General features: G+C 52.9%; 1 protein-coding gene across 3 annotated transcripts in view; it reads left to right on the forward strand.

The window, feature by feature from the left end:
* GNG7 (G protein subunit gamma 7) overlaps positions 1 to 17,865 on the forward strand; it is a 74,138-nt gene extending 56,273 nt beyond the window's left edge. For all 3 annotated transcript variants that reach the window (XM_083879881.1, XM_083879880.1, XM_083879882.1), the window contains 2 exons: positions 14,775 to 14,892; positions 16,707 to 17,865. In XM_083879881.1, the coding sequence (XP_083736007.1) occupies positions 14,812 to 14,892; positions 16,707 to 16,832 (207 nt within the window). In that variant the 5' untranslated portion in view covers positions 14,775 to 14,811 and the 3' untranslated portion in view covers positions 16,833 to 17,865. The remainder of the gene's footprint in view (positions 1 to 14,774; positions 14,893 to 16,706) is intronic.
* Positions 17,866 to 18,778: the final 913 nt, after the last annotated feature.

Here is an 18,778-nt window from a genome sequence, read left to right on the forward strand (position 1 = left end):
ATTAATGGAGTAACTGGTGTGAGTTACTGGGGTAACTGGTGTTGGTTATTGGGGTAACTGGTGTGGGGTTATTGGTGAAACTGGTACTGGATTAATAGGGAAACTGTTGTTGGTTAATGGGGTAACTGGTGTTGGTTAATGGGGTAACTGGTGCTGGATTAATGCGGTAACTGGTATTGGATTAGTGGGTAACTGGTGAGACTTAATGGGGAAAATGGTGTTGGTTACTGGTGTAACTGATGTGAGTTAATGGGGAAAATGGTGTTGATTAATGGGGTAACTGGTACTGGATTAATGGGGTAACTGGTGTGAGGTAATGGGGTAACTGGTGTGGAGTTGGTTAATGGGGTAACTGGTGTGGGGTTAATGGGGTAACTGGTATTGGATTAGCGAGGTAACTGGTGTGAGTTACTAGGGAACTGATGTGGGGCTAATGGAGTAATTGGTGTTGGTTAATGGGGTAACTGGTGTTCATTACTGGTGTAACTGGTATTGGTTAATGGGGTAACTGGTACTGGATTAATGGGATAACTGGTGTGGGTTAATGGGGTAACCGGTGTTACTGGTGCCTGTTATTGGTGTAATTGGGCCTGGCTACTGGTGCTACTGGTGTTGTTACTGGTGTAACTGGTGCCGGTTACTGGTGTTCCTGGTGTTCCTGGTGTTCCTGCTGTTCCTGGTCCGCCCTCAGCAGCCCCGCTCTGTCCCAGCCCTGTCCAGGGGCTGCAGTCCGGGATCAAACCCCGCTCTGCTCCCAGCACACCCCAAAGGCCCCTCCAGCCCCTACCCCAGGGACCCCAGTAACCCCCAGTAACCCAATGACTCCCAGTCATTCCCAGTAACCCAATGACTCCCAGTCATTCCCAGTAACTCCCAATAACGCCCAGTCATTCACAGTCACCCCCAGTAACCCCCAGTCATTCCCAGTGACTCCCAGTAACCCCCAGTAACCCAATGACTCCCAGTCATTCCCAGTAGTTCCCAGTGACTCCCAGTCACTCCCAGGAATTCCCAGTAACCTGCAGTCACTTCCAGGGATTCCCAGTCATTCCCAGTAACTCCCAGTGACTCCCAGTCACTCCCAGTCAGTCCCAGTGACTCCCAGTCATTCCCAGTGACTCCCAGTCCCCCCCAGTCCCCCCCAGTCCCTGTTCCCGTGGCAGCCCCAGGCCAGGCTGTTCCCTGCACTCCTGATCTCATTCCCACCAAAATCTCCTTCCACAGCGACACCTTCACCCACTCCTCCTCCTCCCCTCCCCGGACCCCCTGGACCTCCAAATCCCGGGATTTGGGGTCAAAAGGGACTAAAATGGGCACAAAGCTCCTCTGAGGATTCTCCTCAGAGAAACCATATTGTATTGTATTGAATTGTATTGTATTGTATCTTATTTTATTTTATTCTATTGAGAGATCTAAAAATAAAGTTCAGGGATGTGACTCAGGAGAGCTGGAATTGCCCTGGCAGCATCCCCCACCCAGCTGACACCAGAACTGCTCCCAGGAAATCAGGAATTCCAGGGAATTCCAGCCCCAGGAGCAGGAGGGAAGGAGAAAAGGGGGATTTCCTTGGAGGGGCTTTAAGTTTCCCTGGGAAAAAAAAAAAAGAGGTGAATTCCTTGGGAATGTTTCAGACTTCACAGGAAACAAAAAAAAGGGGTGAATTCTCTGGGGCCTTCAGGCTTTACAGGAAAAAAGGGAGGGAATTTCTTGGGAATGTTTCAAACTTTACAGGAAACAAGGGGTGAGTTCCTGGGAGGGTTCAGGCTTCTCTGGAAAGAAAAAAAAACAGAGATTAATTCCTGGGAGCTTCAGGTTTTATAGGAAACAAGGGGTGAATTTCTTGGGAATGCTTCAAACTTTGGAGGAAAAATGTGGTGAATTCCTTGGGGGCTCCAGACTTTTCTGGGAAAAAAAGGGGTGAATTCTTTGGGAATGTTTCAGGCTTCACAGGGAAAAAAAGGTGTGAATTCCTTGGGAGCTTCAGGCTTTTCTGGAAAAATAGGAGGGAATTTCTTGGGAATTCATCAGACAGTCCTGGAAAAAGCTGGTGAGTTCCTGGGAGGGTTCAGGCTTTTCTGGGAAAAAAAAAAAAAAAAAAAAAAAAAAAAAAGAAAGAGATTAATTCCTGGGGGCTTCAGACTTTACAGGAAAAAAAGGTGAATTTCTTGGGAATACTTCAAACTTTGGAAGAAAAATGTGGTGAGTTCCTTGTGGGCTTCAGGCTTTTCTGGAAAAAAGTGAGGGAATTTCTTGGGGATTCATCAGACAGTCCTGGAAAAAGCTGGTGAGTTCCTGGGAGGGTTCAGGCTTTTCTGGGAAAAAAAAAAAAAAAAATTAATTCCTGGGGGCTTCAGGTTTTGCAGGAAACAAGGGGTGAATTCCTGGTGGGAATTCCTGGAAAAGAAAGGCTCTGGGATATCCCTCAGCATCCCTGGCAGGGGTGACTTGGATCCAAGGAGGATTTCCAGCTTTCAGGGAACTTTTAGGGAGTTTTTAGAGAGTTTTTAGCGAGTTTTAAGGAGTTTCTTGAGAGTTTTTAGGGAGATTTTTTTAGAATTCTTAGGGAGATTTTTTGTGAGTTTTTAGGGAGCTTTTAGTGACTTTTTAGTGAACTTTAAGAGAGTTTTTTGGGAGTTTTTGGGATCTTTCAGGGAGTTTTTAATGAGTTTTTATTGAGTTTTTAAGGAGTTTTCCCACCCTGCCATGGCTCCTGGTCCCACGCCACAGAAATCTGGAGCTCTGAAAGGAGGTGAGGGGAGAAAAAAAAATAAAAAAGGAATAAAACCCTGCTGCAGTCAGGGGAAAAATAAAAATTCAATGGCTCATTGAGGCTGCAGGAAGCGCGAGGAGGAAAATGGAGCCGCCTTTGTTCCTGCCCAGACAAGGAGCGAGGCCACAACAGCCGCGCTCTGTTCCCAAAAACCCTGAGCTCATCCCTGGGAGGGCAGGAGCCGGGCCCGGGAGAGCAGTCCTGGCTTTCCTTGGCTTTTCCCGGCTCCAGGAGCTCAGTCCTGGCTTTTCCCGGCTCCGGGAGTTCAGTCCCAGCTCCATCCCTGAATCCTGGCAGGTGTAGGGACCCTCAGGCTGCTCCATCCCTGAATTCCCAATTACTGGGGGGTTTGGGGACCCTGGGGCTGCTCCATCCTAGAAGCCTGGCAAATTTAGGGACCCTGGGGCTGCTGCATCCCAAATTCCAATGGGTTTGGAGACCCTCAGGCTGCTCCATCCCTGAATTCCCAATTATTGGGAGGTTTGGGGACCCTGGGGCTGCTCCAGCCCTGAATTCCCAAACGGGAATTGGGGTTTGGAGACCCTCAGGCTGCTCCATCCCCAGATTGCCAAACATGAGGGATTTGAAGACCCTCAAGCTGCTCCATCCCTGAATCTCAAACGGGAATTGGGGTTTGAAGACCCTCAAGCTGCTCCATCCCTGAATCCTGGCAGGTTTAGGAACCCTGGGGCTGCTCCATCCCCAAATTCCAATGGGTTTGGAGGCCCTGGGGCTGCTCCATTCCCCAATTCCCAAACATGAGTGATTTGAAGACCCTCAGGCTGCTCCATCCCTGAATCCTGGCAGGTTTAGGGACCCTGGGGCTGCTCCATCCCTGAATTCCCAGTTATTGGGGTGTCTGGGGACCTTCAGGCTGTTCCATCCTTGAATCCTGGCAGGTTTAGGGACCCTCAGGCTGCTCCATCCCCGAATTCCGATGGGTTTGGAGACTCTTGAGCTGCTCCATCCCTGAATCGTGGCAGGTTTAGGGACCCTGGGGCTGCTCCATCCCTGAATTCCCAATTATTGAGGGGTTTGGAGACCCTGGGGCTACTCCATCCCTGAATTCCCAATTATTGAGGGGTTTGGAGACCCTGGGGCTACTCCATCCCTAAATGCCAGAGAGTTTGGACACCCTGGGGCTGCTCAAACCCTGAATTCCCAATTATTGAGGGGTTTGGAGACCCTCAGGCCGCTCCATCCCCAAATTGCCAAACATGAGGGATTTGGAGACCCTGGGGCTGCTCCATCCCTGAATTCCAATGGGTTTGGAGACCCTGGGGCTGCTCCATCCCTAAATCCCAGAGGGTTTGGAGACCCTGGGGCTGCTCCAACCCCGAATTCCCAAATGGGAATTGGGGTTTGAAGATCCTGGGGCTGCTCCATCCTAGAAGCCTGGCAAATTTAGGGACTCTCAGGCTGCTCCAAATGGGAATTGGGGTTTGGAGACTCTCAAGCTGCTCCATCCCTGAATCGTGGCAGGTTTAGGGACCCTGGGGCTGCTCCATCCCCGAATTCCCAGACGGGAATTAAGATTTGTGGTTGTTTGGTTGGGTTTTTTTGCAGCACTGTATCACGGATATGAGGCTGCTCATTAATTAATCAATTAAAAGCAGGGTTTGATTGAGGCTGAGTTCCATCCTCCATCCCCAAATCCCAGCGGGAAATGGAGGATGTGGATCCATGAGCGCCCAGCCCACAGATTTTGGGGCGGGGAATGGGGGAAGGAAGATAAAAACAGCAAAAGTGCGGTCCTGGAAGGGGAAATGGGATCCTGGAAGGGAAAATCGGGTCCTGGAAGGGGAAATGGGGTCCTGGAAGGGGAAATGTGGCCCTGAGGGGGTAAATGTGGTCCTGGAAGGGGAAATGGGGTCCTGGAAGGGTAAATGGGGTCCTGGAAGGGTAAATATGGCCCTGAGGGGATAAATGGGGTGCTGGAAGAAAAAGAGGATCCTCAGGGAATAAATGGGGTCCTGGAAGGGTAAATGGAGGTAAATGGTGTCCTGGAGGGGCAGAGAGGGCCCTGAGCCGTAAATGGTGTCCTGGAAGGGTAAATGGTGCCCTGGCAGGGTGAATGGGGTCCTGGCAGGGTGAATGGGGTCCTGGCAGGGTAAATGGGGTCCTGGCAGGGTAAATGGGGTCCTGGCAGGGTAAAGGATGTCCTGGCAGGGTGAATGGGGTCCTGGCAGGGTAAAGGGGGTCCTGGCAGGGTGAATGGGGTCCTGGCAGGGTAAAGGGTGTCCTGGCAGGGTAAAGGATGTCCTGGCAGGGTAAAGGATGTCCTGGCAGGGTGAATGGGGTCCTGGCAGGGTGAACGCTCCCCAGACTCGCTGCTGGAGGCGTGGCAGGTCCCAGCTATGCGAGGAACGGCAGGAATTCCCGGCCAGCCGCGGGATCAGCACATATTTCCGCGCTGCCGTCACCCCGCGGCGGCAGGTGGATAAAAACCCGCCCGGCGCCGGGCCAGGGCTCGGTCCCGGCAGGCCCGGGCAGGACCCGCTTCCCGGGCTGGTTTCACCCTCCTCACCCTCCCCACTGCCCGGCCCAGCCCGCTTTCGGTTGGGAAAGGAGACGGGGAAAGGCAGGGAGGGGTCTGGCTGAGCCCAGGGAAAAGGCAGGGAAAGGTTTGGATAAACTCAGGGAAAAGGCAGGGAAAGGTTTTGGGTGATCTGAGGGAAAAGGCAGGGATGGATTTGAGTGAGCCCAGGGAAAGGTTTGGGAGAGCCAAGAGAAAAGGCAGGGATAGATCTGGGTGGGCTCAAGGAAAAGGCAGGGAAAGGTTTGGATAAACTCAGGGAAAAGGCAGGGATAGATCTGGGTGAGCCCAGGGAAAAGACAGGGAAAGGTTTGGGTGATCCGAGGGAAAAGACAGGGAAAGGTTTAGATAAACTCAGGGAAAAGGCAGGGATAGATCTGGGTGAGCCCAGGGAAAAGACAGGGAAAGGTTTGGGTGATCCGAGGGAAAAGACAGGGAAAGGTTTAGATAAACTCAGGGAAAAGGCAGGGATGGATCTGTGTGAGCCGAGGGAAAGGTTTGGATGAGCCCAGGGGTGGCTCTGGGTGAGCCCAGGGAAAAGACAGCGATGGGTTTGGATGAGCCCAGGGAAAGGTTTGGGAGAGGTGAGAAAAAAGAGAGGGATGGATCTGAGTGAGCTCAGGGAAAAGACAGGGAAAGGTTTGGATGAGCTGGGGGAAAAGGCAGGGATGGGTCTGGGTGAACCAGGGGAAAACGCAGGGAAAGGTTTAGGCAAGCCAAGAGCAAAGGCAGGGATGGGTCTGGCTGAGCCCAGGGAAAGGTTTGGATGAGCCCAGGGATGGATCTGGGTGAGCTCAGGGAAAAGACAGGGATGGGTCTCAGTGAGCCGAGGTAAAAGGCAGGGATGGGTCTGTGTGAACCAGGGAAAATGCAGGGAAAAGTTTTCAGTGATCCAAGGGAAAAGGCAGGGATGGATCTGGGTGAACCAGGGAAAGGTCTGGGTGAGCCCAGGGAAAAAGCAGGGAAAGGTTTTGGTGAGCCCAGGGAAAAGGCAGGGATGAGTCTGTGTGAGCCCAGGGAAAAGGCAGGGATGGATCTGGGTGCTCCCAGGAAAAAAGCAGGAATGGACAGACGGACGGATGGAGGGATGGATGGTGGATGTGTCTGGCTGATCCAGCAGCAGGGGCAGAAATCCATCAATAACCAGCCAAAAGGGCAAAGGCCGCTCGGAGCCAGCCCAGATCCGTGACGGGAGAGCAGCACCAGCAGCAGCAGCAGGAGGAGGAGGAGGAGGAGGAGGAGGAGGCGTCTGCTCCAGCACGGAGCCGCTGCTGAGTCACTGTCGGCACAGCCAGCGCTGCTGTCACCGCTCTGTCACGGCTGTGTCACCGCTCTGTCACCGCTCTGTCACCGCCGTGCCACCCGCCACTGCTGCTGCAGGGCTGACTCAGGCCTGCGCGGGATTGCGCTGCTGCTTCTTCTGCTCGGAATAAACCAGCCCAAATGGGGGCTGTGTCAGCACACAGAGCGGGGCTGGGGAACAGGACAGCCCCCGGGGGAGCAGCCCCGGCCGTCACTCGGGGCTGCCGTGACGTGCAGGACACCGGAGGGTGGCACAGCCCCGGCGTTGGGGGAATGGCAGCACAGAATGTCGTGTTTGTGACAGGGAGAGCCTGGGAAGGGAGGGGTGGAACCTGGGAGGGGGTTAGGGGCTGTTCTGAGTTAAAAAAAAAAATAGGGATGGAACCCAGGAGAGATTTTGGGGCTCTGGAACCCAGGAGAGATTTGGGGCTGTTCCTGAGCCACCTGTGGAAATTTATGGATGGAACCCAGGAGAGATTTTGGGGCTGTTCTGAATAAAAAAAAAATTGGGGATAGAGTGAACCCAGAAGAGATTTAGGGGCTGTTCTGAGTAAAAAAAAATTAGGGATGGAACCCAGAAGAGATTTTGTGGCTGTTCCTGGATCACACCTGGAAATTTAGGAATGGAACCAAGGAGAGTTTTGGGGCTCTTCCTGTGCCACCTGTGGAAATTTAGAGATGGAACCCAGGAGAGATTTTGGGGCTGTTCTGAGTGAAAAAAAATTAGGGATAGAACCCAGAAGAGATTTTGGGGCTGTGTCTGAATCACACCTGGAAATTTAGGGATGGAACCCAGGAGAGATTTTTGGGGCTGCTCCTGAGCCATACCTGGAACCCAGGAGAGATTTTGTTCTGAGTCAAAAAATTAGGGATGGAAGCCAGGAGAGATTTTTGGGGCAGTTCCTGAGTCACACTGAGCTGCTGCAGGACGTGGCTCTGAGCATCCAGAATGTCCAAAGTGGTTTAAAGCACCAAATCCTGATCATTGCAGGGTTTATCTGACTGCAGTGCTGTCCCCCAGACAGGCAGGGGCGCTCCTGGGGGGTTTGTGCTGCACCCTGACCCCCCTGGGCTGTGTTTGCCTCATTCCCAAACCCCTGACCTGCACTCCGGGATCCCTGTCTGGATTTCCCAACCTCCCTCCCAGCTGTTTGTCTGTGTCCTTGCCCTCACTGGGTGATCCCTCCCTGCCTGTGCTCTCGTGTTCCCTCAATGTTTGATCCATTCCCCGCGGTTTTAGTGCTGCAGCTGCTGGGAAATCTGCCTGGAGCTGTTCCCTGGGCTGGGATCTGCCAGATCCCTGCTCTGCTGGAGGAACAGGGAGAACAGCCCGGAGCCTCGGTGACTTCATCCCTGCTGGAATAACTCCCACAGCCCTTCCCGAAAATCGGGCTGTCCCAGGATGCTGCAGCCGGGATCAGCCGGGAAGGAGGGAGGTGCTGCAGCAGGAGTTGTTTTGGGAAAAGGGTTTGTTTGTGCTGAGCGAGGGCCGGGGGTGACTCAGCGAAAGGAGAGCAGGTGCTGAGTCATGGAGCAGAGCCAGGGAAGGGAGAAGTCAGCGCTGGCCTCGCTCCAGCAGCAGCAGGAGAGGGGCCAGGCCCGGCTCCAGAGGCTGTGCCCCCCTGGCAGGAAGGAGTTCTGCCTCTGGGGGGTTATTTCTCCGTTTTAGAGGATGTGCAGAGAGCTGAGTGTCCTCACTGTGCTGAGCTTCCTGCCCAGGCCTGGCTGCACTCACATCTGGCCCTTGCACAAACACTGATCGCCTTAAAAACGGGCAAAGGGACCCTGGAGCTGGAGCCAAGTCCAGGGCTCTGCTGGAGCCAAGTCCAGGGCTCTGCTGGAGCCAAATCCAGGGCTCTGCTGGAGCCAAATTCAGGGGATCCAAGTCCAGGGCACTGCTGGGTCTAAATACAGGTGGATCCAAGTCCAGGGCACTGCTGGATCCAAATCCAGGGCACTCCTGGGTCCAGGTCCAGGGCACTGCTGGATCCAAATCCAGGGAAGTGCTGGATCCCAGTCCAGGGAAGTGCTGGATCCAAATGCAGGTGGATCCAAAGCCAGGGCAGTGCTGGATGCAAATCCAGGTGGATCCAAATCCAGGGCACTCCTGGGTGCAAGTCCAGGGCACTTCTGGATCCAAATCCAGATGGATCCCAGTCCAGGGCATTGCTGGATCCAAATCCAGGTGGATCCAAATCCAGGGCACTTCTGGATCCAAATCCAGGTAGATCCAAGTCCAGGTGGATCCAAGTCCAGGGCAGTGCTGGATCCAAATCCAGGTGGATCCAAATCCAGGCAGTGCTGGAGCCAAATCCAGGTGAATCCCAGTCCAGGGCAGTGCTGGTGTCACCTGCTGTCCCTCACACACCTCACCCCTGTCCCGTGGCTCTGCTCCAGTCCCCGTGACCTGACGGGCTGTTCCCACACCCCTGCCCGTGCCCAGGGCCATCTCCACATCTCCAGGGGTTGTTTTGTCTTCCCCAGCTCCCGAGGGCGGGATGGCTCCGTTAATGCCTTGTTAATGAGGCACCGGGTTAATTGTTCACCCTGGGAGTGTGGCCGGGGACCTCACCCAGTGCAGGGCCTGCTCTGGGACCAGGGGGAACTGGGAGGGACACGGGTCCTGCTGTGGGGTCTGGGGCTGGGAGGGATTCAGGTCCCAGTGTGGAATCTGGGAGTGGGAACAATGTAGATCCACTGTGGAACCCAGTGGAATTTGGGACTGGGGGTGATGCAGGTCCCACTGTGGGACCAGTGGAATTTGGGACTGGGAGAGATGCAGATCCCACTGTGGAACCCAGTGGAATTTGGGACTGGGAGAGATGCAGATCCCCCTGTGGGATCTGGGAGTGGGAACAATGTAGATCCCACTGTGGGACCAGTGGAATTTGGGACTGGGAGAGATGCAGGTCCCACTGTGGGACCAGTGGAATTTGGGACTGGGAGAGATGCAGGTCCCACTGTGGGACCAGTGGAATTTGGGACAGGGATTGATGTGGGTCCTGCTGTAGAATCTGGGACTGGGAGGGATTCAGATCCCCCTGTGGAATCTGGGAGTGGGAACAATGCAGATCCACTGTGGAACCCCAGTGGAATTTGGGACTGGGAGTGACACAGACCCCACTGTGGAATCTGGGACTGGGAGCAGTGGGGAATTAATGGCGTTCAGCACCAGCTGCTGCTTCTCTCTAATCCTGGGAGAGGGAACAGGCGCTGCAGGGAAGAGGCAAACAGGGATTCACTGTTTCATCCCACTGGGATTTCATCCCACTGGGATTTCATTCCTGCAGAGCAGCTGAAACTCCACAAAACCACAAACCAGTGAGGAAAACATGCCAAGGATCGTCAGGATATTTATTTAACGATTCCTGCCTGCAGCAGGACCCTCTCCACAGCAGGCTGGGATCCTCGGGACGCTGCAGGGCCAGCGATGGGGGTGGGAACAGCTCCCACAAGTTCTCTGAACTCTCTCCCTGGGCTGATTCATCGGCCTCTCTCCGTAAACAGGAAACTGAGAAAGTACAGGCAGGTGATTCTGTGCTGCTGCTGCAAACACATTCCTTGGATTTCCCCCCGCAGCTGCTGCCTGCTAACTCTTGTCCAGGTGAACTTTGTTCTGGCAGAGCCGGCAGCAGGAAGGGCTCGGGGTTCACGACACGGGTTGAGAAGGAGCTGGACTTTGACACGGAGCTTTTCCCTGCTCCTCGTCCCAGTGCAGAACCTGGGAGGGACTCGGGGAACCTGGGAGTGGGAACAATGCAGATCCCAGTGTGGAACCTGGGACTGGGAACAATGCAGATCCCAGTGTGGAACCTGGGAGTGGGAACAATGCAGATCCCAGTGTGGAACCTGGGACTGGGAACAATGCAGATCCCAGTGTGGAACCTGGGAGTGGGAACAATGCAGATCCCAGTGTGGAACCTGGGACTGGGAACAATGCAGATCCCAGTGTGGAACCTGGGAGTGGGAACAATGCAGATCCCAGTGTGGAACCTGGGACTGGGAACAATGCAGATCCCAGTGTGGAACCTGGGACTGGGAACAATGCAGATCCCAGTGTGGAACCTGGGAGTGGGAACAATGCAGATCCCACTGTGGAACCTGGGACTGGGAACAATGCAGATCCCACTGTGGAACCTGGGACTGGGAACAATGCAGATCCCACTGTGGAACCTGGGAGTGGGAACAATGCAGATCCCAGTGTGGAATCTGGGACTGGGAACAATGCAGATCCCAGTGTGGAATCTGGGACTGGGAACAATGCAGATCCCAGTGTGGAATCTGGGAGTGGAATGGATTCAGGGAATCTGGGAGTGGGAACAATGCAGATCCCCCTCTGGAATGTGGGAGTGGGAACAATGTCGATCTAACTGTGGAATCTGGGATTAGAAGAGATTCAGATCCCCCTGTGGAATCTGGGAATGGGAACAACGTAGATCCCCCTGTGGAATCTGGGAGTGGGAACAATGTAGTGGAATCTGGAACTGGGATGGATTTAGATCCCTCTGTGAAATCTGGGATTGGAAACAATGCAGATCCCCCTCTGGAATCTGGGAGGGGGAACAATCTAGATCCAACAGTGGAATCTGGGATTAGAAGGGATTCAGATCCCCTGTGGAATCTGGGAGTGGGAACAGTGCACATCCCACAGTGAAATCTGGGAGTGGAAGGGATTCAGATCCCTCTGTGAAATCTGGGACTGGGAACAAGGCAGATCCCCCTGTGGAATCTGAGATTAGGATGGATTCAGATCCCTCTGTGGAATCTGGGAGTGGGAACAATGCAAATCCCACTATGGAATCCGGGATCAGGAGGGATTCAGATCCCCCTGTGGAACTCAGCTCCAGCCGCTGCTTCTCTCTGCTCTTTGGAGAGGGCACAGGCAGGGCTGTGAGAGGGAAGGGCACTCCCTGGTGTCCCGGGCAGCTGCAGCTGCTCCATTTCAGAGCAGAAGGTCCTTCCCGCAGGGAACAGCCGCCTTCCTCCTCCCGTTTTCCTCAGAACCAGACCTGACTTCACCCTGGCGGCTCCCCCGTGCTGGCTGGACTTCACTTCCAGGACGGGGGAGGCGGAGATTTCCAAAGAGCCCCGTTAGTTCAGGGAATCCTCCCTTGGCGGGGCCGGGAACGCTTGTTTTCCCCTCTCCCCATCCCCGAGTGCTGCTCAGGGATTGAGGAGCTCACAACGCGCCAAACAAAATAATCCCCGAGAGCGCCCTTGTGGTCTGGAACAGACTCCCGGGGTGTCTAAACACAGGCGAGACAGGAGGCTTTGGGATGGGCCGGGCGCTCCCAGCCCGGGAATCGGGGCTTTGAAGGCTCCAGGAGCACAGAGAGGCTGGAGGAGCCTCTAATTAAAGCCTGGAAAGGCTGCAGTGGGCGGCCGGCGGGGCTGGGAGCGCCGCCGGGGGCTGCGCCCTGTTTGCTTTGGCTCCTTCTCCTCCTGGAACCGTCTCCAGGTCTGCTGGAAAGGGGGGCGGGAGGTGCCCCCCCGGCTGAGTCACCGGCGGGAGGTGACAGCGGTGACACTCCGGGGGTGGCACACGGGGAGCTCTGGCCGGGAGTGGTGTCTGGCCCAGGGGTTTGGTGTGGCCCGAGCTGCCCCCGGAGCACAGGGGGGGGATTGGTTTGGGCTGGTGGATAAAAATCCTTCAGTTCCTGCTGGGAAACGCAGAGGAAAAGGGGTTCAGGCCCTGCCAGGGCAGTGTGGGGGTGCAGGGACACGGCCCTGGGGGCAGGATGGACGTGACCCCACAGAGACAGGACCCCATGGGCAGGATGGACATGACCCCACAGAGACAGGACCCCATGGGCAGGATGGACGTGACCCCACAGAGACAGGACCCCATGGGCAGGATGGACGTGACCCCACAGAGACAGGACCCCATGGAGATGTTGGACATGGCCCCATGGGCAGAATGGACGCATTCCATGAGCAGGTTGGACACAAATCCCATAAGAAGGTTGGACACAAATCCCGTAAGAAGGTTGGACATGACCCCACAGAGACAGGACCCCATGGACAGGATGAACATGATCCCATAGGGACATTGGACAGAAATCCCATGGACTGCTTGGACATGGCCCCACAGAGAGGTTGGACATGACCCTGTGGGCAGGATGGACACAAATCCCATGGGCAGGTTGGACACGGCCCCATAGGGAGGTTGGACATGATCCCATGGGCAGGTTGGACATGGCCCCATGGGCAAGTTGGACACAAATCCTGTGGGCAGGATGGACATGGTCCCATGGGAAGGTTGGACACAAATCCAGTGGAGAGGTTGGACATGACTCTGTAGACATGACCCCATGGGCAGGTTGGACATGACCCCATAAAGAGGTTGGACATGACCCCACAGAGACAGGATCCTATGAGCAGGATGGACATGGCCCCATAGACATGACCCCATGGGCAGCATGAACATGGTCCCATGGGGAGGTTGGACACAAATCCAGTGGGGAAGTTGGACATGACCCCACAGAGACAGGACCCCATGGGCAGGGTGGACATAATCCTATGGGCAGGTTGGACACAAATCTTATGGGAAGGTTGAACAGAAATCCCGTGGGGATGTTGGACATGGCCCCATAGAGAGATTGGACAGGAACCCATGGGCAGATTAGACATGACCCCACAGAGGCAGGACCCCATGGGCAGCATGAGCACAGCCCCATAGGGAGGTTGGACATGGCCCCATGGGCAGGTTGGACAAAAATCCTGTGGGAAGGTCGGACACAAATCCCATGAGGATGTTGGACATCGCCCCATAGGGAGGTTGGACACGACCCCATGGGCAGGATGGACACAAATCCCATGGACAGGTTGGACACAGCCCCATAAAGAGGTTGGACATGACCCCACAGAGACAGGACCCCATAGGCGGGACAGACACAACTCCATGGGCAGGATGGACACAATCACATGAGGATGTTGGACACGACCCCATAGGGAGGTTGGACATGATCCTATGGGCAGGATGGACACAAATCCCACGGGCAGGATGGACAAACCCCATGGACACAACCCCCTGTGCAGGCTGGACACGTCCCCGTGCAGGTGTCACCTGCCAGGTGCTGGGGACACTGAGGCCACCAGGGATGGACCCAGGAGCCCCCAGAGCCCCCCGTGGTGCCCAGCCCAGGCAGAACTTCCCCTCCACACACCCAGGCAGAGTTTTCCACTCTCCTCAGCAGAACTTTACCAGAACTCTGTGGAAAGGGGATCCCGAGAGCTCCTTCAGGGAAAGGGGAACTGAAACACCCCCGGGGAGCGTCACTGGGGTCACCAGAGCTGCCTTTGCACACGGGTGTGGAACAGGATGGGCTTTAAATCCCTTCCCTCCCATCCCGTGAGCCTGGGATGGAGCACAGCTCCAACCCTGCTTTTTCCATGTTTTTTTCCAGGATTCTCCTGAAAACAGCTCCACACATTGTTCCAAACCTGCTTTTTCCGTGGGTTTTTTTTCAGGATTCTCCTGTGCTGGGATGGAGCACTGCTCCAACCTTGCTTTGTCCATGGTGTTTTTCAGGATTCTTGTTGCTGGGATGGAGCACAGCTCCAAATCTGCTTTTTCCATGGTGTTTTTTTCTGGATTCTCCTGAAAACAGCTCCAGACATTGTTCCAAACCTGCTTTTTCCATGTTTTTTTTCGGGATTCTCCTGTGCTGGGATGGAGCACAGCTCCAAACCTGCTTTTTCCATGGTGGTTTTTTTTTTCAGGACTTTCCTGAAAACACAGCTCCATACACCACTCCAACCCTGTTTTTTCCATGTTTTTTCAGGATTCTCTTGTGCTGGGATGGAGCACAGCTCCAACCTTGCTTTGTCCATGGTGTTTTTCAGGATTCTTGTTGCTGGGATGGAGGACAGCTCCAAACCTGCTTTTTCCATGGGTTTTTTTTCGGGATTCTGCTCTGCTGGGATGGAGCACAGCTCCACACACCACTCCAACCCTGTTTTTTCCATGGGTTTTTTCAGGATTCTCCTGAAAACACAGCTCCATACACCTCTCCAACCCTGTTTTCTCCATGTTTTTTCAGGATTCTCTTGTGCTGAGAAGGAGCAAAGCTCCAACCTTGCTTTTTCCATGGGTTTTTTCAGGATTCTCCTGAAAACACAGCTCCACACACCTCTCCAGCCCTGTTTTCTCCATGTTTTCCCCAGGATTCTGCTGTGCTGGGCCCGGGGCTGATGGCAGAGAATGTCCACCACTAACAACATAGCTCAGGCCCGGAAGCTGGTGGAGCAGCTGCGCATCGAGGCCGGCATCGAGAGGATCAAGGTGAGGATGGGAACATCCCCAGGGCTTCCCACTGCTCATCCAGAAGCCCAGGATTTCTCCAGAGGATCTGCAGTGGCCTCCAATCCAAGGAAACAAAATCGGGGTTTGATCAAATCAGAGTTTCACCAAATCGCGGTTTGACCAAATTGGGGTTTCACCAAATCAAATTTTGACCAAATCAGGATTTCACCAAATCAGGATTTCACCAAATCAAGATTTCACCAAATCAAGTTTTCACTAAATCAGGATTTGACCAAATCAGGGTTTGGTGACGAGGATGAACAGGCTGGGTTCAGGTGACCACAGCTACAGGATAAGATCCCTTTTAAATCTTTAAGGGATGTAAATCCCCAAAAATCCTGGGAGTGCTGGTGACTCCGAGCTGGGAATATTCCCATAAATTCCTGCTTTTATTTTTGTATTTTTCCCTAAAACCCCAGGTCTCCAAAGCATCCTCAGAGTTTATCCCAAATCCTTAAGAAACATGGATACAATATTCCATGTGAATTATTTCCTCCCTAGAAACTCTGATTTTCCATCCCCAATTCCCACTTTTCTCCTAATTTCCACAACATTTCTCTTGGGAAAAGCTGGATGTAAATCCCCAAAAATCCTGGAAGTGCTGGGCTGGGAATATTCCCATAAATTCCTGCCTTTCTTCCCCCAAGAAATCATCCTTGGTGTTCATCCCAAATCCCTGAAAAACATTGATACAACAATATCCCTTTTAAATCTCCCAGCTGGGTTATTTCCTCCCTATAACTCTGATTTTCTACACCCAATTCCCACTTTCCTCCTCATCTCCACCGCATTTTTCTTGCGAAAAACTGAATGTAAATCTCCAAAAAATCCCAGAATATTCCCCTAAATTCCTGCCTTTATTTTTTATTTTTTCCCCCAAACCCCAGGTGTCCAAAGCCTCCTTGGAGCTCATCCCAAATCCCTGAAAAACATGGATACAACAATATCCCTTTTAACTCTCCCAGCTGAGTTATTTCCTCCCTATAAACACTGATTTTCTACACCCAATTCCCATTATTTTCCTCATTTCCACCACATTTCTCTTGGGAAAAGCTGGATGTCCAACCCCAAAAATCCTGGAAGTGCTGGGCTGGGAATATTCTCCCAAATTCCCGCTTTTCCCCACACTCCTCATTATAAACTCTGATTTTTTCATGTCCAATTCCCACTTTCCTCCTCATCTCCACCACATTTCTCTTGGGAAAAACTGGATGTAAATCCCCAAAAATCCTGGGAGTGCTGGTGACTCCGAGCTGGGAATATTCCCTCAAATTTCCTAGTTTTTATTTTTTATTTTCCCCCAGAAAACCCCAGGTCTCCAAAGCATCCTCAGACCTCATCCCACATCCTTTAAAAACATGGATACAATATTCCAGCTGAGTTATTTCCTCCCTATAAACTCTGATTTTCTACACCCAATTCCCATTTTTTTCCTCATTTCCACCGCATTTCTCTCGAGAAAAACTAAATGTAAATCCCCAAAAATCCCAGAATATTCCCATAAATTCCTGCTTTATTTTTTTTTTTTTTTTCCCAAATTCCAGGTGTCCAAAGCCTCGTGAGAGCTCATCCCAAATCCCTGAAAAACACAGACACAACAATATCCCTTTAAAATCTCCCAGCTGGGTTCTTTCCTCCCTATAAACTCTGATTTTCTACATCCAATCCCCATTTTTTTCCTCATTTCCACCACATTTCTCTCGAGAAAAACTAAATGTAAATCCCCAAAAAATCCCAGAATATTCCCCATAAATTCCTGCTTTTATTTTTTATTTTTTTTCCCCAAATTGCAGGTGTCCAAGGCCTCCTCGGAGCTGATGAATTACTGCGAGCAGCATGCCCGGAGCGACCCTCTCCTGGTGGGAGTTCCCGCCTCCGAGAATCCTTTCAAGGACAAAAAACCCTGCACCATCCTATAGCTCCGGGATCCCTGGGGAAGGGAGGAATCCCCGCCTCACCTCCACCTGCTCCCAGGGGTAACAAAAAAAAAAAAAAAACCCACCTCGACTTCAGACAGAACTTTAAAAAAAAAAAAAAAAAAAAAAATTCCCGAGAAAAACAAACAGAAAAAAAAAAATATTCCCTGAGAAAAACAAAACAACAATAACAAAAATATCCCCGAGAAAAACAAAACGAAACGAAAAAAAAATCAATTTGGAAGCAAAAAAGGGGGTTTAGGGAAGGAAAGTGGGGTTAAAAATTGGGATTTTTTTTAGGTTTCCCCAGGGTTGAGGGAGGAAAGGGGGATTTTGTGTTGGGATTTTTGGGTTTGGGAAAGAGGAGGAGGAGGAGGATGAGGAGGGTCATTCCCAGTGGGGTGTGAGAGCTGCACCTGGATCCCATCACAGCCCATCCAGCAGGAATTCCCTCTGGAGAAGGGGATGAGGTGGGTGGGAGCCATTTTGTAAAAAAATCAGTGCAAAAAAAAAAGAAAAAAATCTAAAAAAAAAAATCCAGCTGGAAAAAAATCCCTGTTGGGAATGGCCCAAGGGAGGCTTTTCCTGCTTCCCACAGCCCTGAGGGGGAATTCTCAGCTGGGACAGACCCCAGGAGGAGTTTTAGGGAGCCCCAGGGATGGGGGATCTTTGGGGGGGAAGGGATGGGAAGGAGCTTCCTGGTGCCTCCAGAATTTTAGAAAAAAATCGACTTTTGGGGGAGTTTTGACCCGAATTCCCAGAGTTTCCCATCTCCCTTTTCCTGCTGATCCCGGGGCCTGGGAAATGTCCTGGGGACAGTTTGGGGCAGGTGGGGACGGGGAGTGAAGGATCAGGGATGTTCCCATCCCTTGGGAATGTGGGATTGGGAATTTATCAGGGGAGGGAGAGAGGGATGAGAGATCCAGGGAAGGGGGAGCAGGAAAAGGGGGGCAGGAAAAAAGCCAAGGAAAAGGGGGAGCAAGAAAAGGGGGAGAAGGAAAAGTGGAGCAGGGAAAGGGGGATCCAGGAAAAGGGGGATTGGGATCAGGAAAAGGGGAGGAAAAGGGGGATTGGGATCAGGAAAGAGGGAGCAGCAAAAGGGGAGCAGGGAAAGGAGCAGGGAAATGGGGATCCAGGAAAGGGGGAGGAAAAGGGAGATCCAGGGAAAGAGGGGCCAGGAAAAGGGGGAACAGGGAAAGGGGAGCAGGAAAAGAGGATCCAGAGAAAAGGGGAGGAGGAAAAGGGGGATCCAGGGAAAGGAGCAGGGTAAGGGGATCCAGGGAAAGGGGATCCAGGAAAGGAGGATCCAAGGAAAGGGGAGCAGGAGACATTTCCTTGGAGCCTTTGGGACGTTCTGGGGCCGGTGGATGCTCTGGGAATTCCCAGGGAGTGCCCACAGGATCCTCAGGAAGGGACAGATCCCGGGGTTTGGGTGCAGTGTCCGGGCCCAATCCGTGTCCCCAGCAGCTCCTGGGGGACATTCCCACAATCCCATAATCCCACAATCCCAAAATCCCAAAATCCAGGAGGTTGGAAAAGAATTTCCCACAACCCACCGCAGGGAGAGGCCGTTCCCGGTTATCCCCAGCACAGGATTTTGGGAAGAGAAATTATAAAAAACCAACCCAACCACAAAATCCTGGGAGTTTCCTCATTCCCCCAAAAAAGCTTTGGATGGGGTTAGGAATTCCAGGGATCCCATCAGGGGACAATTCCCACGGGAAAGGGTTTTGCAGTTCCCTGGATTGGGCCCGAAGTGGAGCTGCTCCAGCCCTTTTCCAGAGGCCCCTGGAATTCCCAGGGATGGGCTGCAGGAAGGTCGCTGGTCCTTGTTTTCACTCATTTGCCTTTTTGCAGACAAAAGTCGGGGAAAATCCCACGTTTTTAACACTAAAACCCAAAGTGTGGCTTTTCCTGGGGAAGCTCCCGGAATTCCAGGGCTCGGGAAT

This window comes from Zosterops lateralis (genome assembly GCF_965231275.1).
Source record: "Zosterops lateralis genome assembly, chromosome: 29".
NCBI lineage: Eukaryota > Metazoa > Chordata > Aves > Passeriformes > Zosteropidae > Zosterops > Zosterops lateralis.